Source organism: Bos indicus, chromosome 19, assembly GCF_029378745.1.
Source record: "Bos indicus isolate NIAB-ARS_2022 breed Sahiwal x Tharparkar chromosome 19, NIAB-ARS_B.indTharparkar_mat_pri_1.0, whole genome shotgun sequence".
In the NCBI taxonomy this organism is placed as follows: Eukaryota; Metazoa; Chordata; class Mammalia; order Artiodactyla; family Bovidae; genus Bos; species Bos indicus.
In genome coordinates, this window is record NC_091778.1 from 48,995,116 (window position 1) to 49,020,581 (window position 25,466).

At 54.2% G+C, this 25,466-nt stretch overlaps 3 protein-coding genes and 1 long non-coding RNA gene across 16 annotated transcripts in view; 3 read left to right on the forward strand and 1 right to left on the reverse strand.

The window, feature by feature from the left end:
• Nucleotides 1–9,083, forward strand: part of TANC2 (tetratricopeptide repeat, ankyrin repeat and coiled-coil containing 2) — a 364,370-nt gene extending 355,287 nt beyond the window's left edge. For all 9 annotated transcript variants that reach the window (XM_019981630.2, XM_019981634.2, XM_019981631.2 and 6 more), the window contains one exon: nt 1,313–9,083. In XM_019981630.2, coding sequence (XP_019837189.1) covers nt 1,313–3,266 — 1,954 coding nt within the window. In that variant the 3' untranslated portion in view covers nt 3,267–9,083. The remainder of the gene's footprint in view (nt 1–1,312) is intronic.
• Nucleotides 9,084–11,599: 2,516 nt separating this feature from the next.
• CYB561 (cytochrome b561) lies at nt 11,600–23,450 on the reverse strand. 4 transcript variants are annotated; one of them, XM_019982365.2, is made up of 6 exons: nt 23,359–23,450; nt 15,256–15,473; nt 14,328–14,426; nt 13,991–14,094; nt 13,676–13,833; nt 11,600–13,494 (listed from the first exon to the last, which is right to left on the reverse strand). In XM_019982365.2, the coding sequence occupies exons 2-6, from the start codon at nt 15,458–15,460 to the stop codon at nt 13,302–13,304; spliced, it is 759 nt and encodes a 252-aa protein (XP_019837924.1). In that variant the 5' UTR covers nt 15,461–15,473; nt 23,359–23,450; the 3' UTR covers nt 11,600–13,301. The 4 variants fall into 4 exon arrangements, with proteins under 4 accessions (XP_019837924.1, XP_019837925.1, XP_070629839.1 ...); XM_019982366.2 differs by having other exon boundaries at nt 15,256–15,470; nt 23,359–23,445; XM_070773738.1 differs by lacking the exon at nt 23,359–23,450 and adding an exon at nt 18,054–18,249 and having other exon boundaries at nt 15,256–15,470.
• LOC109574372 (uncharacterized) lies at nt 15,467–17,057 on the forward strand. Of its 2 annotated transcripts, XR_011562106.1 has the most exons (3): nt 15,467–15,747; nt 15,881–16,106; nt 16,867–17,057. It is a non-coding gene; the product is annotated as an uncharacterized lncRNA (long non-coding RNA). The 2 variants fall into 2 exon arrangements; XR_002183082.2 differs by having other exon boundaries at nt 15,467–16,106.
• A 154-nt stretch (nt 23,451–23,604) lies between the features above and the next one.
• The window catches only part of ACE (angiotensin I converting enzyme), a 40,214-nt gene continuing 38,352 nt past the window's right edge, over nt 23,605–25,466 (forward strand). The window contains exon 1 of the mRNA XM_070773732.1: nt 23,605–23,718. The gene's annotated coding sequence lies outside the window, so the exon portion shown is untranslated. The remainder of the gene's footprint in view (nt 23,719–25,466) is intronic.

Below are 25,466 nucleotides of genomic sequence, written 5' to 3' on the forward strand. Positions count from 1 at the left end.
GGCGCCTTCTTCCAAGAGGCTTCTGCCATCTCTCAGTCGCTCTTTTAACCCCCAGAACAGACAGCACAAAGCGACACCGGTCTCTTGAGAGAGAGCAGAATATCCTCCTAACCCTTCTAGAGGGAAAAGTAGGACGGGTCACATATCACAGACTCCTCTTTCTTTGCTTAGAGGCACTTGGGAGGTCCCCAGATCACTTAGTCTTCCTTCTGGGGCCTCCTTCTCATCTACCCACCCCTCCCAGCACCACACCATAAATGCATGGAACACAGAAGGACCTGGGCCAGGACTGCGAGGGCCCCAGAGAAACCCCATCCCTCACGCCCAGGGGACAGGAAAGACTCCAGAAAGATCTAGAAACTGCCATCAGTGATCTTTATAGATCATTGATCCCTGTCCTTGATGCCACCTGGCCAGCGCCCTGCCCTTCTCCCCAACTCTGCCTGTCGAAGAACTGCTTCAGGTTCATATCCATGACCAGGGAGCTGTTGTCCTGAAAATCAGACCCAGGTTAAGTCTAGAGATGACGGTGGCAGTGATCTTAGTCTTGGCTAGGTGGGGCAACAGAGGCCTCACAGAAGCTGAACTATCAGATTCTCTTTCCCCTGGGATGGTTCCTTCCTCACAAGGCCAGCTGCCCCTTTTCTGGGCGAGGTTGACAGAGCGGAGGGGAGTATCTCTGACAGTTTGTGTCCTTGTTTGTAAACGATAGTCTGAGTTTCCTAGCCAGCAAACCTGATACCTGCCCAGCTCTGCCGTAGCCAAGTGGAGGAGCCACAGTGCAGCGGGGCAAGAGGTAGACAGGGCAGAAGAGGACAGGGTTCTTGCCTGGGATGGAACAGGCCTGAAAATTGGGGCCAAAATGTAAAGAAAAAATTCTGCTGGATCAGCAAGATTCTTTAATATTGTAGTTACTGATTTGTTCCTAAGCTAATTGACAGTGACCCTGTAAATGACAACCCCACCCAACCCTCAGACTACCTGGTGTGCATTTGAGCACTAAGAGACACTTCCTGAAGGGCCTAGCTGGACTGAACCAAATGGGGACGTTTCTCCACTGATCCCAGAGAGGCCAGAAGGAAGATGGAGGCTGAAGGAGCTAGGGAATCATTCTGGGCTCTTCCGGAATGACAGCCTGCCTATTTCCTTCCTTACAAATCAGATGCAACCAAAGCCCCCGGACGCCCCCCACCTGCACCCCACCCCACTCAGGCGCTAACAGTTCTCTGAGACCGCGACCAGGCCCTCAGCTCCTGGTGATTCCTGTGATTCAGAATAACTCCAGTTCCTGTGTTTACGTTTCGTCAAGCAGACAGTTTGCAGCAGCCTTAGAGGACCTGAACGAGGCCATCAAGCTGTGTCCAAACAACCGTGAGATCCAGCGGCTTCTGCTGCGGGTGGAGGAGGAGTGTCGACAGATGCAGCAGCAGCCGCCGGTGCAACAGCAGCCTCCGCAGCAGCAGCTCCCAGAGGAAGCAGAGCCTGAACCCCAGCACGAAGACATCTACTCCGTACAGGACATACTCGAGGAGGAGTTCTTGGAACAGGACGTGGAGAATGTGTCCATCGGCCTCCAAACGGAGGCTCGGCCCAGCCAGGGGCTCCCCATCATCCAGAGCCCACCCTCCTCCCCAGCCCCCCGGGACTCAGCCTACATCTCCGGCTCGCCCCTCGGCTCGCATCAGGTTTTTGACTTCCGGTCCAGCAGTTCCGTAGGCTCTCCCACCAGGCAGAGCTATCAGTCCAGCTCACCCGCGCTCTCTCCAACTCACCAGAACTCACACTATCGGCCTAGTCCCCCGCACACTTCCCCGGCTCATCAGGGCGGCTCCTACCGCTTCAGCCCCCCTCCTGTGGGAGGGCCAGGCAAGGAATACCCGAGCCCGCCCCCTTCCCCTCTCCGCAGAGGCCCCCAGTACCGGGCCAGCCCTCCAGCGGAAAGCATGAGTGTCTACCGTTCCCAGTCAGGCTCCCCCGTGCGCTATCAGCAAGAAACAAATGTGAGTCAGCTTCCTGGCAGACCGAAATCTCCGCTGTCCAAGATGGCCCAGCGGCCCTACCAGATGCCCCAGCTTCCCGTGGCTGTGCCCCAGCCTGGGCTCCGGCTCCAGCCGGCCAAAGCCCAGATCGTGAGGAGCAACCAGCCCAGCTCGGCCGTGCATTCAAGCACCGTCATCTCCACGGGGGCGTATGGCCAAGTGGCCCATTCAATGGCCAGTAAATACCAGTCTTCCCAAGGAGACATAGGAGTGAGTCAGAGCCGGCTGGTTTATCAGGGGTCAATTGGGGGGATCGTAGGGGACGGGAGACCCGTGCAGCACGTCCAGGCCAGCCTGAGTGCAGGTGCCATCTGCCAGCATGGAGGGTTGGCCAAGGAAGACCTTCCCCAGCGACCTTCGTCCGCCTACCGGGGCGGCATGAGATACAGCCAGACGCCCCAGATTGGGCGCAGCCAGTCCGCATCCTATTACCCAGTGTGCCACTCAAAGCTGGACCTGGAGCGCTCCTCCAGCCAGCTAGGCTCCCCCGACGTGTCGCATTTAATCAGGAGACCTATTAGTGTCAACCCCAGTGAAATCAAACCCCACCCACCGACTCCCAGGCCACTGCTGCACTCCCAGAGCGTAGGCCTGCGTTTCTCTCCATCTAGCAATAGTATCTCATCTGCCTCCAGCCTAACGCCTACCTTCCGGCCACCCTCCTCCATCCAGCAGATGGAGATTCCGCTGAAACCGGCGTACGATAGGTCATGTGACGAGCTGTCGCCAGTGTCTCCCACGCAGGGAGGTTACCCTAGTGAGCCCACCCGATCCAGGACCACACCATTCATGGGGATCATAGATAAAACAGCCCGGACCCAACAGTACCCCCACCTTCACCAGCAGAATCGGACCTGGGCGGTGTCATCCGTGGATACCGTTCTCAGCCCCACGTCGCCAGGCGGCCTGCCCCAGCCTGAGTCCTTCAGCCCACCGTCGTCCATCAGCAACATCGCCTTTTATAACAAGACCAACAATGCACAGAATGGCCATTTGCTGGAGGACGATTACTACAGCCCCCACGGGATGCTGGCAAACGGGTCCCGCGGAGACCTGCTGGAGAGAGTCAGCCAGGCCTCCTCTTACCCTGACGTGAAGGTGGCGCGGACCCTCCCTGTGGCTCAGGCCTACCAGGACAACCTGTACAGACAGCTGTCCCGGGACTCTCGACAAGGGCAGACATCCCCTATCAAACCAAAGAGACCGTTTGTGGAGTCTAATGTTTAAAAGACGTGTGTTGGAGTGAGACCCATATGTTTTCACTGCACATCTTCAGGCTTGGTTTCCCACATCCGAGGTAGTTCTCTGGCTTAATTTCTCATGTAGTTTCTGCGTGGTGTTCAGAGGTGGCAGCCCACGTGCCAAAATCCTTTGCATGCAGCCGACTGAGAAGCTGGCCTCCAGGGAGCCGGGACTTGGGTTTCTTTGGTCCGTGCCCCAGCCACACGCTCTCTCCCTCTTCAGACGCCAGCGAGGAGATTGCTGTGCCCGCGAGCTTCAACCCAGGGAGATCAGATGCGCTGGTCGGCTTTTTCCACGAGACAATCGCTTTCACTGATGTTCTTGTTGTGTAAAATGTCTTTTTCCTTTTTTACGAAAATGAGATGAGATGTTCACGTTCGTTTTCTTCTAGGAACTTTTAGAAAGAGTGTGACGCCCCTCTGCCTTTGCATTCTTATCCAGTGTTATCCAAATAGCAGCCCTCCCCACCCCAGAGCATTCTTGTGCCGTGGTCTCCTCCCCCCGGACCGCCAGGTCCCTGCGGCTGTCAAGTCTAGAATGTTCATTTAGATTATTGCTGGTGTCCCTATGGGGGTAAAGGATCGAGGAGAAAGAGAAGACATAAGAAAACACCAATACACTTATTTGAAATGTCACTCCATGGATTGCCCAAGAGGCATGGTAGGAACATTCAGGAAACAACCAGCCCTTTAATATTTCAGTCAGCCGAGGAAATTGAATAGGAATCATACATGTTCTTAAAATACTTCACTGCGAGCTATTCTTTTTATGTTTTTAGCCAAATTAACCATTAAACGCTACGGATTTTCCATGAGTGGGGGAGAGAATAAATAAGTATATGGGGAGAGAGAGAGAAAAAAACTGTTCTGGATTCTCAGTGAAAGGCTGTAGAAAGTTCTTATCTTGGAGAAATCTATTTGTTAGACCCTGAGGTGTCACTGAGGGTCGTATTCCAGGCAGAGTATATATGTTCTCCCCAGAGATTGACTGGCGTGGCATTCCTGTCAGTTGGATCTTTGCCTAGAGCCAGATTTTGTTCTACTGGTCCTCTTTTTTTTTTTTTAAAAAACCCAGATGGTTTAGTGAAGAATTGGTTCCTTAAAAAGGAAATTGAGTCCTCTGGGGATGGTAAGACTGATTCCCAGAGCTTGCACCCAGGGCCATTGCATTCCGTGGCAGATGTGGTCACAACTCCACCCACCGTGGTTTCATTATCTGTCATTACAGGAATTATTTTTTTTTCCTAAGTAGGAGTGTTTGGCGCGGGGTGGATGTTTTTATTTTTTTTGCCACTCATCACGTGGCATCTTGCTTCCCCGACCAGGGATCGAACCCACACCCCTTGCAGTGGAAGTGCAGAGTCTTAACCACTTGAATGCCAGGGACATCTCAGGAGTGATATTTAAAATCCAGATACAGTAAAGTGTTTCAGGGTGAAGAAAGACCCCTTTCAGCGCTCTGGGGGAGAGCATGAGATGGACAGTAAGCCTTCTGACTCCATAACCTGCACCCATCGCCTGTGTCTTGTGGTCATTTGCTAACCAGTCCTTTTGCGTGACTGAGGCCAGCAACAAGAACTCTGGAACCAAAGCCTTAGCACAGGCCCGGTAGCAACTGTTCGTCAGCTCTTAAATTAACAAACTAAACATCTAAAACTAAACAAAAGGGAATTTGTTCTCTATTACAGGAATCTTTCTGCTCTTGTTAGTAAAGGGCTACAGGAAGGGCAGTTTCCTGAACAGAAATCCAGATGTGACCAGACCTGTTTGTAATACTAAGTGTCCTCTGAAAGAAGTGTTAAGTCATGGGGACCGTGAAGCTGAAATCAGAAACACTTCTGTACTAACATAGATTCTGCCAAATAGATGCACCCCTCCCCCCCGCAAGCCTGGAACAGGCCAGGATGTGTGTGTCTCTGTGCTGGAAGTAAACGGCAGGGCTGGTCCAAGACCCAGACTCTGTCCACTCTCTGATTTTTAGGGACTATCTCCCACTCAGCTAGCCCAGAGCGGACATCAGTGTCTCTTCTCTCCTCTCTCTCTCACCGAGATGATGAAATGCACAGCTGTGGCATCAGCCCACGACCAGGAGCCCAGCAGCCTCTCAGCATTTTCTGTCCAGGTCTCAGCCCTGTTGGGCCCTTTGCATCTCACCCTTCTTAACCACCTCTCACTGAGGAGCTGCTGCCGCATCTTGAGAATTTCTCAGTGTCCGTTAGAAAAGTGCCCCTGTTTATTCACAGCACCACACATACCACCTGCTCTTGCCTGAGTGGGTGAGCAGGTTCTGTAGTTTTATAAATATGCCATCGACGCCACTTCTCCCGAGCATGTCTCTTAGGATTTTTTAGGGCAGACAGGTTTAGGGTCCATGCCTTTTTGGACAAAACACCTAAGCTGTCAACAGTCAAAATACAGTCTTTTTGTGGCCATTGTAAGAGGGCGTGAATGCCACTACTGGGCGCCGGTTGTTTTTGCCTAAAAAGTGCCAGCTGGACCTTACTGGAGCAGGAGGCAAAGCTCTTCTTTGTCAGCAGACTGCCTGTGCCCTGTTTTGCTACTTCACTGCCACGGGATGATCTTAGTACTGTATCTTAGAGATGCCCCCTCACTTGCTGGCATCCATGTCTGGCTTCAGGTGGGGGGACGTTTTTCAGATCAACCTGGTAAGTTCCACTCACCCACTTCACATCACCCTGAGACGGAGACAGCGGTGACAGACTTCAGCTTACAGGTTTCTCATCAAATAGTACCTTCCACTCACCCAGAATTCTTGCACTAATGGGTTTCCATCACATCGTGTCTATAATGGGTGCACTTTATTGTTTGAATTTGTAACTCTGATAAGTAACTGGATATTTAAGTGTGAGTAATGTCTTCATTAGAAAATGGCAAAAGCTCCCTTGTCTTTTATTGTGTTTTTCAAAGGGATTAAAAAGAAAGCAAGAAAGCAGTGGATCACAACATTTATAGCACAAGAAATAACTTGTATATAAGCATCAAAAAGATTAAGACTTTTTAAAGACAAAAAATATTTGCAGTGATTTTAAAGTGCTTTTCCAGCAATTTTCTTAGGGACTCCTGAGACATGGTTACTTTATTTACTGGATCAGTAAGGCACACAATTAACAATTAAAAATTAATGTTTATTTACAAAGTAAAGGGAAAACCCTGTGTAACATGAGAATTTGGCATGGACAAAATGGAGACCATTTTGTATCTGCTCTTGTATCTTCTCCGGGTTGCAGACGTGCACTATTAAAAGTCCCAAGTTAATAGAGCACAAACCCTTCCCGTCCCTCTCCCACGTGCCCTTCTTTCTAGACGTGTTTAACTTGAAGGCTCAGGAAAACTCCACGAATTAGAATCATGTACAGTACCCAAGGTTGTTGTCCAGAGATATGAGTTTGCTAATTTAGTTAAGCCTGGATTATTAAACACTTTCCTAAGTTACTGTAAACAGAACAGCTTAGAGAAAGGTATTCTCGGTCCTTATATTGTACAGTAGTTTATGAACCCCCGTCTCTAAATATTGGTATTTTTATATCCCAGAGATGTACCCAATAGAAAAATGAATCCATATCTAATTTAATATCCATTAGTATTTTCCTTAGATTTTAGTCAGTGGGGTTTTTTTGTGGATGTCACCTTGCTTCACCACACTTCACCACTAGGTGTCACTGTGGCTCTGCACCAGGCTTGTCTGGTAGCAAAGACCAGCTGCATCTCGGGGGAGCCACAGCCAGGCCGACAGGCAGGCCCGTAGGCTCAGAGGACCCAGGAAGGAGGGAACAAAGTCCTGGAAAGGGGTCTCCACACATCTGTGCCAGTTGTGGCAGGATACACTCTTTGAACACTACCTGCTTTGGACCTTCAGCCAGGCAGAGACGGGGTAGGCTGACCAGATCTCCCTTGCTCTCTCCGGTGGGTGGATGGGAATGTAGAAGACCCCTCCCTTCCCCATGAGCACCCTCTCAGTTCCTCTCGGCCTCCAACTTGTATAACTCCAGAGGTGTCACAGTTGGATGGTTCGATTCAAAGAATTCAAAGTTATTTTTCTACTGCAGAATTGCCTTGGACAACACCTGTTGCTCACTGAATCTTTGCCACAAAAATGGAACAGGCACCCCCGTGGGGCAGGGTGTGCCCAACCCCATCCCAGCCTCCCCACCCCCACCCCGCCTGTCTGTCCCTGGGCTGCCTGCTTCTTGAAAAGCCACCCCGCAGAGGCAGCTGCCGCTGCTCCCACGCCAGGCCTGTGGTGGTGGCGTGCGCACTGGGAGGTAGGGCTTTCTCTTCCTTCTCTAGGAATTCCAGACTGACCATCTACCATGACTAACAACAATGAACAAAGGGCTTAGGGGTAGGAGCTACCTACAAAGACGTGTCATGGAAACCTTCACCATGCAATGCCTTGAACTCCGCTCTGGCTGCTCCCAAGACAAGGTGGCTGGCTGGGGGCCTGGACACAAGCACAACGGGGCTGGTGGAGCCACTGTGCAAAGGTACTTGAATACTCACTGGGTCTTCATCAACTTTTATAATACAGACCACTCAAGGGCTGAAGTGTTGGGAACCTGCATTTCGGTGTCCAGTGCCTCACAGCAGCTGAACCACCCTGAGATGCTTGCGGCCAGCTGATGGCCACAGCCAGAGCTTTGAAAGTCAGTACCAAATGAACACGTAATTGGACACCAAAAATCAAGTGTTAACTTACATGTCTCCTCACCCGTTCCATCTCATTTCTTCCTGCTGACTCTGTGATATCTCTGCTAAGCTGACCTGTCAGGTTTTTGCTGGACACACAGGTGCAGACCAACATCCCTCTTGTTTTTTTTTACGCCTACTCTGTGGAAAGGAAGGAGCCTAGCTGCTTTGTTGCTGTAGCACTCGCTGGCTGGATTTTTCTTTTGCCTAATCACTAACCAGAACACCTGGTTAGGGGAACTCGACTCAATCCCTTTGGTCCCCAGGACCAGACAGAGTTATTTCTGGAAAATTCAGTACTTGAATGTACCTGCCTTATTGTGAACCAACTTACTGGAAAAAAAATTAGAAATGCTGGCTCCAGATCTCTGCTTCCTTCACGGGTTATTTTGGAAATCCTGTAAGTTACACTTCCTGTTCCAGTTTGGGTTGGTTTTTTTTTTGTGGGGGGGGAGGTGTTTTCATTTCTATTTTTTTTTTCCTCTGGCTGATTCCTGCTGAGTGGGGCCAGTTCCTCGTCAGGCTCAGGGCAGGTGCCATTCTCAGGCTTGGCCTCCTTTCCATCCAGCATAGCATCTTTGTCTCTGTTCTGTCTCCTCCAAATCCAAGATGATTTTAATTAGTACAGACCTGTACAGTCTACAATTAAAGAGTGATTTGTACTAACATGATTTTGATTCTTCCTCCTCTTTGCTGTCCTTTCAAGACACTTGCTGGAAAAAGCTTTAATGCACTTAGTTTTCCTTTAGGTTTTCTATAACTCAGATGTAAAGGACTTTCTCTGTACAGTATATTATCCAATGCATGTTTGTTCTCTATCCTGATATATTGAACACCACACGGTTGTGAACTCGTGCAGTGGGGAGGTCCCACACCCAACAGAGGCATCTAGCCCCCTGTGTATAAGGAAAGACATTTTCCTTTGCTGTCCTTGCTTGAGCAGTTTTATTGTCTGTACATGTGAGCTGTGTGAGATAGATGTGAAAAGTTAAATGAATGCAATTTCCTGCCCATGTATACAGATCGCCATCTGTACAATGAACTGTATGTATGAAAGCAAATGTACTTATTTATAAATGGGTAACACTTGGAAAAACATGGTGTTGTGGTGCTTTCTCCTTTCATTACAGTACCTCTCCAGGAGCTGACTCGGGCCACCGTCTCCGAGGCCCACCATGCTAAGGATGCCTCCCCCAGGGACAGCTGGCTGGGCCCAATTCCTAATGATTTGGCTGGTCGTTTATGGGATGTTTAGAGTCACCCCTTGGGGCTCTTGTTCATTCAGAGAAGTTACAGAGCTCTCTTGAGAGCTGGACACCAAGGGGCTCGAGAGAACCCTGGACAAGACAGTCCTGAGGGCCCATCAGCCAAGGCCCACTGCGTTCATTGAGAAAGAGAGGAGGCTCTTTCTTCCATGGAAAAGGTCTCTCCAGCCAGGCCAAGGGAACACTGAGTTCCTCTCCTTGTTTGATTTTAATAGCTGAGGCTACACCTCAGTCCAGTTACCGTCCCAAAATCCAAGGCTGCCCGTTAGAGCTGATAGACACTGCATGCCTGGGGCAGGGGGACAGCACCAGTTATAGTTGCCAAGGCTGACTTGGTTAAAGCTGGAAGCCCACTGCTTCCAGTGATATTTTTTTCTTCAGAAGTCCAGCCAAGGGACTTCCCTTTGGTGGTTAAGAATCCACCTGCCAGAGCAGAAGACGCATGTTCAGTTCCTGGCCCTGGAAGATCCACGTGCTGTGGGGCAACTGCAGCCCGAACGCCCAGCCCCTGCTCCACAACAGTAGAAGCCGCTGCGATGAAGAGAAAGCCCGCGCACCGCAACTGGAGTAGCTACACTCGCAGCAACGAGGGCCTGGTGCAGCCGAAAATAAAATACAGTTTAAAAAAGAAAGAAATCTGGTCAGAAATTTCCAGTCCTCACCATATAGAGAACTAGGCAGCTACACTGTGGAGAGGGTACAGATTTCCGGAAACTGGCTGGAAACTCAAAACCTTTCCTCAAGGACAGAGTCATGGGTTTTTCCCGCCCAGCTGCGACCTGTCTGTCTGCTTCAGGGACAAGCAAGGAAGGAGACCACTTCTCGCGACACCAGACTGTGATGAACAAACATCTCTGCTGTGTCACTACATCCATTTCCCTCAAAGCACCCAACTGGGAAGCAGGAGAACACCAGGTGTGCGGTCATCCCAATCTGGGCGCTAGAACTGCCTTCAAAGAGCGGAGAACTCTGGAAGTTCAGCCTGAGCAGAAACGATAAGTGGATAAGTGGTTGGGAGGGGAAAAAAAAAAAGATTTTTAAGGATTCCTGAGGCAATGGATGAAAGGTAAAAGGAATTCTACGAAGCTAATTCTGAACAGTTGTTGGCTCTGAACCAGACTACAGAGCCACTCGAGCGGCAGGAAGCCGTGCCCTCAGTAACACTCTAGTAGGTCTTCCCCTTGCTGTTTTCATTCCCTGACAGGTGCTCTTTGTAGTCTGACACACGGCTGTGCACACGTGCACGTGGGCAGGCACACTCCCACAGGCCGAGGCTGAGTGGAAACGGAGCATCATCTTCTTTCACCTTTAAAAATGGGAGCTCCGAAGTTGTATTCCTTCGGAGACACAACTGTGCCATGGGCAAGAGAATTCTGTGACCTCTCGAGGTTCCCAACCCAATGGGTAGGCAATCTGCCTTGGAGAGAGAGGCAGCCTGGATTCTGGCATCGTTTGAATATTCAAGCACAGAGACCCTTAAAATTCAGAAGCTGGTGCAGAAGCCATAAGAGAGAGGGCACACTTGCTGGGTCGGGATGCCTCTGCCCTCGCAGCCAGCCACCCCTGAACCTGACCACGAGGTCACCTCATGACATGAGGCAGGCCACATGTTCAGGCTGATGAGCAGACGAAGGTCCACACAGACACCCTGATTCAGGAGGCGCTACAGATGTATCAAGCAAAGACCTCTCAAGCTCTGGCTCAGACACGCTAAACACCAGATTTGATACAGAAAACAGAGTGCTGGGAAGTAAGAATCAATGTCACCGAAGGATGACTTAACCTTACCAGAGGATGTTCTGTAGGGTCCCTTTCAATAGTGAGCCCCCAGGTAAATTTCCATTAAGTGACAGGAGCACATGGTGCATCCCGGTGAGATCTGAGGTCACACCCAGCTTCGTTGGAAACACATTTGCCTGACCCTCGGGGATTGATCTAAAGTAGAATCTCAGCTTGTTCTCAAAGCTTCGCTCTTCTTCTTAAGGAATGAAGAGACATATTTTTATTTTTTGAGACATTTTTAAAACAAAAAAGGTTAATGGAAGAGGCAGGGCAACTTCTTGCCTAGGTCCCATCAGGCTCTTGCGGTTCCACCCTCCTGGACACCCTGTCTGGGAACAGAATTTCTCTAACCCTTTGGAAGAGCCTCCCTCACTTGGGGTCCAGAGCGAGGACCATTTCAGAGCCTGTAGTGCTCTGAAGTGATAAACGGCATGAGTCACTTTACTTTCTGTGCCCAGCCTGGGGATATGCAGTTTCTCTCGACCCTGGTAGGCAAACTTCACGTATCTGCTGAAAGAGCTGGCTCCTTTTACTGCCGCAGGAAATGAAGATAACAGGCCAGAGATCTGCTGTAGACGTTTATTGAATCATCTGTTGTACCAGCACTACACTGGACTTCATCGAAGATTGGCCACAGGCAAAATAAAACAAGCCACCACGGATCAGCTTGGCTGGGGCAGGTGGGGAGGGGGGTGCCTTTTTGGCTTATTAGTTATCCAGCATATGATTTGGCAAACAGGCCAGTGTTCAGACTTTTTTTTTTTTCTTTGCAAATCCAAGGTTCTGTTTCTCTCTGTGCCCTTCTGGCAAGAGAGATACACAATCCTACTCTGGTCGTTTGTCTAAGGTGGAGTTTTCCCACGTGTAAACATCAACTATACCAGGCGATCAAAGAACAGTGTAAACGGCTTGCGGTGGTGTGCGGGGGTGGCCAGCCGCAGCAGAGCTCGGAGCGGCCACGGGGTGGGGTGGGGAGCAGGCAGCCCTGCTGGGGAGGGCGCCCACCTCCGCCACCTGCCCTGAGGAGCAGCATCGCCTGAGGCGGGACCCACAGCAAAGGCCGAGTTGTAGGAATCCGAGTATTAGAGGAGATGAGCCCCTTTTCTCGAAGGCAGCATTTAGCTGGGAGAGGCAGCTGCTGAAAAACGGTAGTCAGAACTGGAAATTTTATTAATGTCTTAAGTCGACTCTGTCTTGTCTGAAACTGCGTCATGTTCCTCAAAGCCCAGAAAATGAGGAAAACAAGGAGAGAGCATTTGCCAAGTCCAAGAAGCGCAGATCAATGCTCTAATCACGTTATCTCGAGACCGAAGGCAAACAGCACTCAGCTAACAGCGTTACACACTCACAGGGTTGTGGGGGGGTTAATCTGATTCCGTCTTGGTCCCAATTTCCTGCAAAGACCGGCCGCAGGTAGGAGAGGAGACTGTCCTCCCGAACCCTCCTCATGGAAATCGAAAGGGGGCACCTTATCCTTTTCTAGTGGCAGCTTTTTGTTTAATGAGAAAAGGCCTGTGCCCTCTTGTCAGAGCAGCCTCCCGTGAGCTCTGAGGGTCAGGAGCGGAGGCCTGGCCCAGCGGGGACAGAAGCCCCTGCAGGTGGCCCAGCGCCCACCCAAGCCCACCTCCAGCCTCTTCTCTGGGCTGCCCTCTGAAGCGGCTCACGACAAGTCTGTCCCAAGTCTACGGCCCCCAAGGCAAAGCCGCCTGGGGGCTAAAGGGTTAAAGAAAGGGAAGGCTCCAGAACGCAGCTGTGCCAAAGCCTGGGTCCAGAGAGTCCCAGGGAGTCCCTCCCCTCTCCTGGGGAACCTGGCCCTGACACCAGCATATTTCACATATAATGTCACTAGCTCCGCTGCCAAAGGCTGGGCCCTTTCAGAGAGCCGGTCCTTCGGGCCGCAAGACTCCTGGCAGGAGTTCGGGGTCACACAAAACAAGTCTCAGCTTCGCTGCGGCCTCGAGAAGGGAGCGCCCCCAACTCTCGGACCCATTTAGGCCCAGAGCCTTTCCCAAAGCTGCTCCATCTTGGGGAGGAAGTCGGGTGGCAACAGGGGCGGGGGGGCCGGAACGCGTGCTCAGGACTAACAACGACAGCAGCAGCAGCGAGGAGCGGGAAGCGGAGGGGGCCTGAATCCCAAAAATCTGCGCTCAGAGAGGACTTCCCCCCTACCTCCGCTGTGCCCAGCCCTGCCCGGACCCTCAGCGGCGGTTGCGGGACGGACACCTGCCTGGGCCCCCGGAACAGGAGGGGCCAGGATGGGGCGCCCGTCACTGGGAGCTGGGGCTGTCGCCCTCCGTCAGCGTCTTGAAGTCCATGGAGAGCGCTTGCTCTTCCGCCTGGAGGGGCCGCTTCCAGTCGGCGCGGGTCAGGATGTAGAGTATGACCGTGGCAAAGGTGGCCAGCAGCAGGCCCAGCACGTTGGCCAGGACGCCCTCGGGCTCGAACATGCTGTACTTGGTCCTGCGGGGTTGAGGCGTCGCCCTTAAACCCAGTGCCCTTCCCCCCAGCCGGAAAGATGCCCTGGGGTCCCAAGCCCGAGTCCGCCCCCCGCCCCGCCCCGCCCCGCCCCGCCCCGCCCCGCCCCGGGAGAAAAGCCCCTGCTCGGCCGCACCGCACAGAGCCGCCGGGAGGGGGCGCTCACCCGAGCTCGAACAGCAGCGCCTCCTTCAGGCCCAGCAGGGCGGTGGCCACCGAGAGCAGGAAGATGGCGGCGCCGAAGAAGACGTGCTGCGGGCGGTAGCGGCTCCGCAGAGAAAACGAGGCGCCCGGGAACAGGAAGAAGCTAAAGCCCACGAGCCACTGGGAGGAAAGGCGAGGTGCTGCCGGGGACCGAGCTGCGCCCGCTCCGCGCAGCCCGGGGACGCCCTGGGCGCACCTGCGGGCGCACACCTGGCCGCAGCCGGTTCGGGCCCTGCTCCCTGCCCCTCCCCGCCACCGTGGGGACGCGAGGACTCACCTGCGCAAAGAAGAGCGCGAAGACCAGGATGCCGCACCAGCTGTGCAGGCTGTACAGGTCGGCGTAGCCCTTCTTCCTGTGGTGCTCGAACACCGCCACCAGGCCTGGCGGGAGGCGGGGGTAGAGAGGACAAGGCTGATGGGGACTGAGGGGATGCGGTGACCCGAGGGAAACCTGCCTGGCCGGGACTTCTGGGCTCCAGTCCCGGCTCGGTGGCTGCCAACACCCAGTGTCCCTACCTGGGGGGCTGCTGGGGAGGGGCAGGGACTGGACAGTGAAGCAGCTACTTCCCCAAGTCAGCAGAGGTGGAGGAAGGGCGCGCCGACCCCCAACTCACCCACCAAGGCGATGACGAAGGCGAAGACGTGCAGCAGCCCGTGCAGGACTTTGGTGGTGCGTTTGGCCTCATTCCTGAAGACGCGGTAAACCAGCAGGGCTTGTGGGCCGAGAGAAAGGGAAGGTCAGCGCGCTAACCCCAGCCCGCAGCCCTCCGGCCAGGGCAGCGAGGAGACACACCCTCGGCTGAAGAGGGGACCTGAGTCTAGGGCTTGTCCAGGTACCCCAGCCACAGGAAGGGGGAAGAAAACAAGGCTCCTGCGCCCTGGCGCGCCCACCCCGCACCTTCTTATCAGCTGTCCCCGGGTATTCCAGGCTGTTTTAGGCTCATGAAGCAGGCACACCAAGGTGCCACGTACTTCTGAGTTCACCCCTTAGCTTTGATGGTCTTCAGTTTGTCCAGCACCCTGATCACATATTCACTACGTTTAGCAAGCTGGCTCCCTGGTTGGGAAACCCCTGGTTCTCAAAGCAGAACCTTGTGATCCCAAGTGAATTCCCCTCTTCCGGCTGAGGTGGTCAGGGCCAGGGGGCCTGGGGAACGCCTCTTAGGATCCTGCTGCTGAAGGGGTTGCTGACACCAGGACCACCTCGAGGAAAAATGGATAGATCCAGTTTTCTTGTTTCTAGAAGGAGAAGGCCATGGCCTCCTGGCCTTGAGTCAGAGTGCATGGCCAACCACAGCCTGGATCCTACCCCAGAGAGAGGAGCTATAGCTCTGCCAAGTCCATCATCTACACACACTTTTAAGTCAGAAAGGAGTTGCCACCCAGCACACACACACACACGTTTAAGTCAGAATGGAGTTGCCACCCAGCAGCTTCAGGGGGCCCTGATTTGGATTCCCAGTGTCCCCAGGCTCTGAGCCAGCTTCTGGGGTGAAAGGGTCCCTCAAACCCGCTCCCAGGTGGTGTCACCCAGAGACTCACCATCTCCCTGCAGGAAGACCAGGCCTATGATCATGCAGAGGGGGTGCACGTTGAACTGCAGGGCACTCTCCCAGGCAATGCCGCCTCGGTACATACCAAGCCAGGCACCAGTCATGGCCACCACGATCAGGCCCAGCAGCTGGGAGAAGGCCACGTAGTAGGGCAGCGCCCCGGGGGCACGTGCTGGGCTGGCAGGGCCCTCCATGCTGAGGCGGCTACTGCGGAGAAGATGGAAGAGCTCAGAAGAATGGCTCACAGCCTCCAAAGATCCGCCCCGTGCCCGCCTGCCTCCTCCCTCTCAGCCCGCTCCCCGGCCTCTGTGCTCATGTAGCAAGCATCCAACGGGAGGGGCCTGGCTTCCTGCAGAACTGGACCACACCTGGCTGCACTTCCACCTGCAGTGAGGGTGCAAGTCAAGGTCCTCCACATTCTGAGGAGAGCAGGAGGGCCCCACGGCAGTGCTTTGTTTCACGAGGCCCTGGGTTTTCTCAGGTCGGGTTCATGGGTGAAATACAGAGAAGTGAGCACATTCCTTGAAGATGCAGGAGTTTTTCCTCCAGATGAACCATAAAGGGCATCTGGGGTGAGAAATGGGAGCCTGACTCCCCCTTGCCTGCTGTTTCAGCTCCAGCCCCAGGTGAGAGAAGTCCTGCCAACAGAGCAGCCCCCAGCAGCGTGGCAGCAGCCAGTAGAGGGATGTGCTCTGAGCTGCTTTGCCAGAAAGGACGTGGGAGACAGGAGCCTTCAAGCAGCCCTTTCCCTTCCTGCCTCCGCCTGCTCCTCCCTGCCACACCTGGGGTGGTGGGCCTGCACTGCTCCCAAGCCAGGCTTCCTGAACTGAGCCCTGCAAGGTAAGCCCTGCAACGTAGCTCACAAGGTTCGGTGCCAGAGCATGTGTGTCACTGCTCCCACCCAGCAGACAAGGAATGGGGGCAGGTGGGAGGGGAGAGGTCTCAATGGGGCTTGGGGAAGCCAAGCCCAGGGGCCAGTGGGAGCCATTTCCTGGCTCCTCTGCCCAGGCCTGGTTGTCGCCAAAGCCAAGCCCCAGCTCCGACAGGCCTGTGTGCCAGCTCTTCACCCGGAACCTGCTGGTTCTTCCCACACTCGGGCGGGAGTGGCAGCCAGGGGGGATGGGAGGAGAGGAAGCAGTGAATAAGCAAGTATAGCCTCGGTGCCCGCGTCCTATGGCCACAGAAAGGCTCCACCAGGGCTCCCAGAGGGCCCAGCGCTCCATTCCCCTGGCTCGCCTCTTGCACTGCCCCAGCCTCTCCCAGTGGCCCTGGAAACACCCTCTTCCTTATTACCGGCAGAGAACAGCAGCTGAGCAGAGAGGTTTGACTAACACATTGTGGGATCCCTCCTAATACATACTGAGCACAGTGGGTTCCCTGGTGGCTCAGACACTAAAGAATCTGCCAGCAAATCTAGGTTCAGTCCCTGGGTGGGGAAGATCCCCTGGAGAAGGAAATGGCTACCCACTCCAGTATTCTTGCCTGGAGAACCCTGTGGACAGAGGAGCCTGGTAGGCTGCAGTCCGTGGGCTCGCAAACAGTCGGATGCGACTGAGCAACTGACTTTTCACTTTCACTTTTCATCCTCTACCCTGTGCAGCTCAAGAGAACTAGCGTCTGGTCGATCAGGCCGTGTCCTCCTGGTAAGCGGACCATCTTTACCCCCACTTCCCTCGGCCACCTTGGACTACTGTTGGCAATGCCACCGTTTTTTAAAGTGGGGGCCGGGCAGGCAGTGTTGATAACCCACTCCCTGTAGTAAAATACAGATAAGCAAAAACAAAAACAAAAGAGAGAAATTACAAGTAATCAGTGTTTTGATTTATATCCTTTTCATACTTTCTTTTACAGAAACATGACCGTACCAATTTTTAACCTTTCTTCACTTAATTCTAGACCACGCACATCTTTTCGTGTCAGTGAACATACATCCACATCATGGTTGTCTTATTACATGACAGTTTCATATTTTAACCAATCCCTTACCTCCTGTTGTTAAATATTTAGCCAGCTTTCTAGACAACACTAGGTTATCATCGCTGCACACCTAATTCCTAAATGGGATCCTCAGCAAGGGCTAGGTTCTTTTTTAGATTTTGGATACATTCTGTCAAAACACATTCCCGAAGCACCGCCTGCTTCCAGAAGCCCTGGACACAGTGATGCCACACTTCAGGAACTCTCGCTTGCTCATCATCAGCTCAATACCCACGCTGGAGACTGCTAACCCTAGTGCCAGTCTGCCTCTCCTCCAAATTTGAACCCCGTTTCTAGCTGTCCACTAACACGTCTACCTGGACATCCCCCAAGCACTGCAAGGTCCACACATCCAAAGCCACATTCCTCTCCTGACCCCCAGGTCGCCAGTGTGGCCATCTCCCCCAGGCCTCGCCAGCACTTCCCTCCCAGCCACCTTTATTGCCGCCACCCAGCAGGGCTAGAACTTCTGCCCCCATCTCCCTACCCTCCCTACCCTCATCTGCCTGACCCACAGGGACAGGGACAAAGCCAGCTCCCCAGTCTTGTTGCCCCTCCAGGCACAAAGGGCCACCAACACGTGATGGTCAAATGCCAACTCCTTAACTAACGCCATGCGGGTTTCCACCCACAGCCCCCACTGTTTTCCTACCAAGTCCACTGGCGGAGGTGCTCCCAGGCCACAGCTCTGACAGCGCAACCTGGCGGTAACCCCTCCACCTCATGCTCCCCTGCGCTTCCTGCCCCACGACCTGAAATGGGCATTTTGTTCACCGCTTTGTCCCCAAGGCTGGCCTAGGGCTTACTTACCCCGGTCCTGCCCTGAGCTAAGCCCACATGGGCCTCTCTGCAGCGGAGCCCTGTGAGCTCCCTGCAGGCAGGGACTGCATCCGCCTCCCCCTTGGGTGTCCTCTGGGATCTGATCCCTTGCGCCGACTCCAACAGGAAAACTGTTCTGAACAGAGAGATGCTGTCCTCCTCTCCTTTATTAGATTCCTCTTGAGAGCCCGGGGCACAGTCAGAATCTGATTAGCTCTGAATTAGGAAGAACAGAAAGAATGGGCTCTGCCCCAGCTGACCTGCCAGTCTGCCCTCCCATTAGACAGCGAGGACAGAGCGGGGCTCAGGGCTGCAGAGAACAGCACTCCTGGGTCCTGAGCCGCTCTGCTGTGACGCAAGCCACAGCCAGCTTTTTCCCTTCCCAACTGGTCTCATCATGAGATGGGCAGAAGTGGGAGTTCTCTTCTTAGCCATGGTACTCTGATTTATAATAAGAAATGTATGCAACAGAGCATCTAAAACCCTAGGAATTTTCAATGTGAAGAAAGCCTTAAACGTTTCTTTTGTTATGTTAATATTATACTATGTTAATAAAGCCCCTAGAAAACTGGGGGATGGTTACCAGGGGAACCAACCTTGTGACTGGAGGGTTGGAACTTTCAGTCCTGCCCTTGACTTCTGGGGAGAGAGAGGGGCTGGAGATTGGGTTCAGCCACGAACGTCCAATGATTTAATCAGTCGGACCTGTATAACGAAGCCTCCTTGAACCCCCAAAGGACAGGGTTTGGAGAGCTCCCAGGTTGGTGAACACGTCCACAAATGAACTGAACCTGAGAAGGGGGTCATGGGAAGCTCTGATCTGTAGCCTATTAGTCAGCAGCACCGGTGACTACCTGGACTTGCAGTTAGCATCTGAATGGGGTCAGGGGACAGTCTCGTGGGACTAAGCCCTTAACCTCTGAGATCTAACCCTGTCTCCAGTTAGGTAGTGTCAGTGCTGAGTTAAATTGTAGGACAGGGACTTCCCTGGCAGTCAGTGGTTAAGACTTCAAGTTTCCAGTGCAGAGGGCGCAGGTTTGATCCCTGGTTGGGGAACTAAGACCCTACATGCTGCAAGCTGTGCCCGAAAAAAAACAAAAACTGTAGGACACCCAGCAGCTGCTGAGAAATGGAGGCTTACCTGGTGGTGCTGAAAACACGAGGCAACAGTGTGATGACAAAACGTGGCTTTAATGTCCTCACTGAAAACCTCCTGAGTCCCCTAGGAGTCCGAACCCTAGTGCTGTTTGCACCCTGAGGTGGTAGCCTGGAGATGTGAGCTTTTGTGCCTCAAGGGCGGGAGCCCTGCTCTGTACTCAGCTCTTCCTGAGTTCTCTCTTTCAGTCTTCACAATAATCTATGATGGTAACAGGAGTATTACCCCCATTTGACACGTGAGTAAATTGGGACTCAAAGAGGATAAATAGTGAAAGTGAAGGTGTTAGTCGCTCAGTCTTGTCCGACTCTTTGGGATCCCAAGGACTAAAGCCCCCCAGGCTCCTCTGTCCATGGAATTCTCCAGACAAGAATACTGGAGTGGGGAGCCATTTCCTTCTCCAGGGGATCTTCCCAACCCAAGGATCGAACCCAGGTCTCCTACATTGCGGGCAGATCCTTTACCGTATGAGCCACCAGAGAAGCCCAAGAGGATTCTGCTGCAGATGATTTTGGACAAGAGGATAAATGACTTGTCCAAAATCATCCGTGGCAAAGAACTGCTCAACTCAGTTGTTTATCAAGTGCCTGCAAAGCAGTACCACACTGTTGGATGCTGGAACATAGAGACGAGACGTGGCCCCCGCCTTCCTGGGCCTTGCAGACAGGATGCAGAGCAGAGGCAGATTCTAGAGTAAAGGGCCCCTGCGTTAAACTCCACTGGGCACTCTGGATTCATGCTGGAGTGGCCATCCTACAGGGGATGCCCACTAAGGGGTGTGGCTCTACGCTTTCTAACGCCAGTAACTAGGCGAGATTGGAAAGCTTCCTCGGCACTGAAGCCAGGATTCAGAGGACCTGACTGCTCGGAAACACGGCCCTGGGACAGCCTCTCCCCTCCCATGCCATCCTCCTGGGCCCGCCTCACCCCCTCGAGGACCCACTCTAATAAGGCAGCTCACACCCACCATTACTTCAAGCATTGGTGGCCCCCATGGGCTTTCTGGGGAGAAAAGGCTACAGGTAGAAACGGGCAGGTTAGAGAGAAGAGGCGACAGGGACAGACTACTGCAGGATCTTCATGACAGCTGCTCCAGAGGCATCTCTCCTGGTTACTTCACCCCCGTAACGAGGTGTCCCAGAGGAAGTCAGAGATAAAGAATGACCACGGACTCAGCGAAGCCTAAGCAGTCCCCTTGTCGCACCTTCCAGTCTGAAGGTGGTTCTAAACCTGAGTATGAGGGATGACAGGAAAACACAAAGGAGCCAGACCAGTCCCCCTCGGGCAGGGGAGCCTCACAGCCAATAAGCTCTAAGAGAAAAAAATCCAGATAGACCGAAAAGACAAAGCTCCGAGCAGGTTCTGTGCTTCACGGAAAATGAGCTGAGACCCCTTCAGCAACGTAGCTGCCCATCACTTCTGCGGTTCATTGTAACTGACAGCACATCTCTGTGCACAGACGAGCTGCTTCCAACAACGAGGGGTGCAGAGAAGATACTGCGAGGACTCTGGTTGGAATCCGACTCACCCACAAACGGTGGGTGAGTCTGCTAGCCCTGAAATCAGTTGGGATTCACTCCCTAGTAAGCAAATGCCATGGAATCCTACCCCTGCGCTTCCTTCTCTTACCCTTCCCTCTTTCCTAATGGTGGTACCTCAGAACACTGGCAGCTTTGTGGCCTCCTGTGTTCCCAGAACCATGCAGGCAGCAACGTCAAGGGCCCGGAAGCAGCCCACCTGCACCCCAAAGGCTTCCTGGCCCTCCAGACCAAGCACCTGTGCGAGCTCATGTGGACCCTTACTCGGCTGCCCTCCTTCCTGTCAGAGCACAGGATGGGGATTTGGGGTCTCTGGCAGCTTCTGGAATCTCAGGCTGTGACCGTCACACACCTGCCCCCACACACCTGCAGTCAGACTCCACTTAACTTGAACCACCAGGGCTAGGAGCTGCCGCAGGGTTTGAACGTGCCAACAAGCATCCCTCTCCCTCCCTGAGCCCAGGGGGCTTCACTGAAAGGCCACCAGGCCTAATCTCATTATGAGGACCAGACACCACACACGTCCACAGCCTGGAAGCAGGAGCCTGGCCTGGCCGCAGACCTTATCGGCAGCAGCGTTTTAATCGGGTTAGAAAAGATTTTGTTGGGGGCTAGGTCTTTTCTTGGGTACAAGGGGTAAACGACTCAATTGTCTTGGAATATCCTCGAATGTGATGAAAGATGAGGCAAAATGAGGGCTGGGCTGTTAGATGGGGTACTCTTTTACCACTGGCACCCAAGTAACCCCCAGGAAGGAAGCTTGAGGTCAGACACAGAGCCCAGTTCTCCATTAGGTCCAGGGGCTCAGTGTCAGGGCTCTCAATACTTGTAGGGACTCACAAAAAAAGGTGTTGATTTCTGTTAAAATCATAAGAAAAAACAAACTAGGATTGAATAAAATATTTTATTTTTTAATCCAGCCTGGATTATATTTGTCTTTATACTGTTGTGATTGTAAAATACAATTATCTTTATTTTTTTTTTTTAATGGAGGAAGGAGAATGTCACAATGCAGCCCTGGTCAGATGGATGTGATTTCAAAGCCAGCCCCACTGTTCATGACAGGGAGCCAAGAGCCTTCTATGAGCCTGATTCCTCTTCCAAAAGGTAGGGGCGTGTTGAGATCCACCTTACTGGCCTGTAGCAAAGATGAAGCAGAGTATGTACCAGTGCTAGCACACTGCCGGCCACATAGTAGGCATTCAGGTAAACAGCAATCTCACAAAAACTAAATCTTTTTCTAACAGCACCTTAGAAAGAGTCACAGTTCAGAAGCTGTTGACACATGAGGTTTGGGGCTGTAGACGGCCAGATGGCAGCAGACAGCATGACTCCCTCTAATAAGTGCACACCCTCCCTTCTGCCTACCAAGAATCCCCACACTTGGGCAGAAAGCCCTGGATCTGGGGTGAATTCCTCCACCGAAGTCTTCTAGCGTTAGAACCACTTTGTATTAGAAGCCGCCCAAGGGAAGATGGCGCAGGCAGGGAAGCAGTGGGACAAGCAAAGCCTCCACTCAGGTCCTGGAGGCCCCTCCTGCCCAGGGATGGGGTGGGAGGTTGTAGCAGCCCTTTCTGTGTATGGGGCTCCCCTTGGCATTTACAAGTTGCCTGTATTTTCTGCCTCAATCCAATTGCACAGAAGAAATCAAGATATGTATGAGAAGGTAGCAAAGCTTTGTGGGTTTTTTATTTGATTTTGCTATGAAAACGAAGGAACAGAACCCAGATAAGATAGAGCTTCATTTAATGAGTCAGAAAATCGTCAAAGCCAAGGTGGCATGAAAGAGGAGAGGGGCAACCAAAAGGGAGAAAGACCTGTGAGGGGTGCCAGCCTCTAAAGATATAGCTGGGACTTCGGGGTCCACCTGGATCCTCCTCTCTGTGGTGCCCTGGGGTTCAGGACAACCGGGGGGTGCCCCCCCATACCCAGGTGTCAGAGGCAGCAGCAGATCCCTTCCCCCTCTTAATTCTCCAACCCCTGTACCCACAGTTCAGGGCCTACCACGGCCAACCCGAGGGGAAAGGATTTCCCAAAGGGGAGACTCCTCGCCCACCAAGAGGCCGGGGGTGTTCCAGAAGAATGAGGAAGGGACCTCCTAGCTAGACACCTCACCCCAAAGGAAAGAGGCAGAGGGAGGGAGGCCTGGCCACTAGAAGCAGTTCGGCAGCTCCGTTTCAGGTGTGGCAAATGTCGGTTGCTGCACTTCTACCCTGCCTGGTCTCTGGAATATGGCAAAACATTAACCGTGCATCGACACATAAACTTGCGGTTCCCAGCCGCTCCGTTCTAACTTCCAAAGAGACGAGGCGCAGAGGCAGGCCGGGGCCAACGGCCGACAGCTAGCGCGTCGAGCTCTTTACTGTCGGGCCGGGCTCCGGGCCCCGAGCCCAGGGAAAGCAGGTGCAGTGAGTCAGATTGGCGGCAGGAGAGGACAGGAGAAAGACTGGCTGCGGCGCCGGGATCCTGGCCTATTCCGGCGCGGGTGCGGTCCCGCCCCAGGCCCGGCACCCCTAAACCCATGGTGCCCCGGCATACAGCCGGGCCTCCTCCCCACTCCCCGCCGGGGCTCGGCTCGCCCCCTCCGGCCCGGGCCGCCTACCTGGCCGGACGTCTGACCCGGACCTCGTCCTCGCTGCTCCGCGCCGCGCCGCCGACTGGCCCACGAGCCGCCCGCGCCGCGCCCGGGCTGCCCCGCCGGTTCTGCCGGCCGCGCTACCACGTCGCCATGGCAACCGGGCGGCGGCGACGGGTTGGCGGCCAGGCTGGCGACGCGGCGTGCGGGGGGCGCGGGGGCCGGAAGTGCCCCGGCGGGTCCGCGTACCCTTGACTGGGCCGGGTTCCCCATGGTGCCTGGTCTGGCTTCGGGGCCCCACCAGGCCCGAACCTTGACCCCAGCGTGATAGGGGCTGCGGCACGAGACCCGCGGCTACAGCGACCCGGCCTCCGGACCCAAGCTCGGGTAACCTTCGAATGCGGGCCTCACGACCTGGCTTCCGGGGTCCACCGCGTTCGGGGGCGTACGGGGCTCTGCTGCCCCGCGGGTGCGGGGGCCGCCTAGTCTAGGCCGGACTCGGAGGCCGCGGGCGACGCTGAGTGGGGGTGGGCTGCCTGGTCCGCCGAGGCACGACCCGGGGCAAGACGGGAGGGGGAGTACCGGTGAACGGCCACCCTCCTCCGGCCTGGTCTCCGCGCTTCCAGATTCCCTGGCTCCACGCCCTTCCTTTCCCTCCCACCTTCATCCCTCGCCCCGCCCCGGGCTCAGGTGGCCACTAGGTGTCAGACGTGGCCCAGGGCTTGGCCCTCCTCGGCGCTCCCGCAACCCCGGGGGACTCGCCCTCCCTCGCAACCTGGAAGGTGGAGGTGTCACTCTGCAGGGAGGCTGGATTCACTGCCTCCTCAGTTCTGCAGCACACACACCCCAACACGTACACACACACACGTGCACACAGACACACACTAGGTGATGTGCCCCCTTTTCCCAAGCCAGGGACCTTTCCCAGACTGTGCCACCTACCACCCACCCACACCCATACACCCACCTCCCCCATCAGCAGCCTAAAGATAAATATCAGCTCTCACCAGCCTTTCACGAAGGCCTAGACCTTGCCACTGCAGCCTCCCCAGCCGCAGTGGCTAAGAGAGGAAGGAACCACTGCCGAGACAGGGAGCCAGCCCCTAGCGCAGCCCCGTCCAGGCCCCCCTATCCAGGAAGCACTGAGAGTAGATAACAAGTCCAGCTCAGACTTTCTACAAGCTCAGAACAAAAGGTTCTTTCCTGTCGGATGCCTGGCACGACTCACCAAGGGCCTGGAGGTAGTAGTGAAATGGGGTTTCCTCCTGTAGAGACCTCAAAGAGCCTCAGCAAAGGGACATCACCCCCACCCCCCCACCCCAGCACTGTGGGCTCCCCATGGGCCTGGCCAAGGTGGCCGTGGGGATCCAGTGCCTCCTTATAGACAGAATATGCTCTCAAGCCATGGCAAGACCTAAGTGTGCCTGTTGCCCTGGGCACACCTTTTGATGGGGCAAACACAGCTGGGCCCACCCCCTCTGAGTGACCAAGCTTAAACCGGCCATGAACAGAAGTTTTGTTGGGGTAGCGCTCCAGCCAGCGGGAATTAATGGACATTTTAAATTAAGAAACAGCTTCCTTCACATGCCAACAGGCAAACAGCAGGCCACAAGTACAAGTACCTTGTGAGTTGTGTCCTTGGAAACAAGCCATTTCGCATTGTTTGGCCTGTGTGTTTGGGTTTGGAGGAGGAGGACTGAGGTGGACAGGGCTGCAGAGAGGAGCAGAGCCTCACTGGGGACCTGATTTGAGCATCCTAGTGTAGGGCTGGAAGCCCCTTGTGAGCCAGGGGAGAGTTGCTGAGGTGGGAGGGAGGTCTCCCCATCCCCCCACGGCCCTGTGGCCTGAGCAGCAGCACTTCCCCCTAGAGGGGAGAGCACCTGGCCCCCAGCAGAGCTCTCAGGAGGGGGTGGAGGTGGCTCTCTGAGCGAGGCAGCTTGCCTCCACAGGGGCCAGTCACACAGGGACTCAGCTTGAAGGACGCATGTCTCCACCCCTTTAAAGAGCAGACGATGCCACCGCAATGCGGTCAAGCAGCAGGGCCGCGTGGCCTTGCCACTGCTGCCAGTATCCCTGAGCCCAGGGGATGGATACTCACTCGCTTCCTCCCCCGTCCCTGCTGCTGAGGCCCTCAG

What these genes read in the sequence shown, in the direction of transcription:
- CYB561 (XM_019982365.2), bottom strand. Translation starts at nt 15,460, where the DNA reads ATGGAGGGCCCTGCCAGCCCAGCACGTGCCCCCGGGGCGCTGCCCTAC. An exon ending in GGTCTTCCTGCAGGGAGATG is followed by an intron (nt 14,427 to 15,255) that starts GTGAGTCTCTGG and finishes TCGGCCCACAAG; the next exon opens with CCCTGCTGGTTTACCGCGTC. An exon ending in GCGCTGCTGTTCGAGCTCGG is followed by an intron (nt 13,495 to 13,675) that starts GTGAGCGCCCCC and finishes TCAACCCCGCAG; the next exon opens with GACCAAGTACAGCATGTTCG.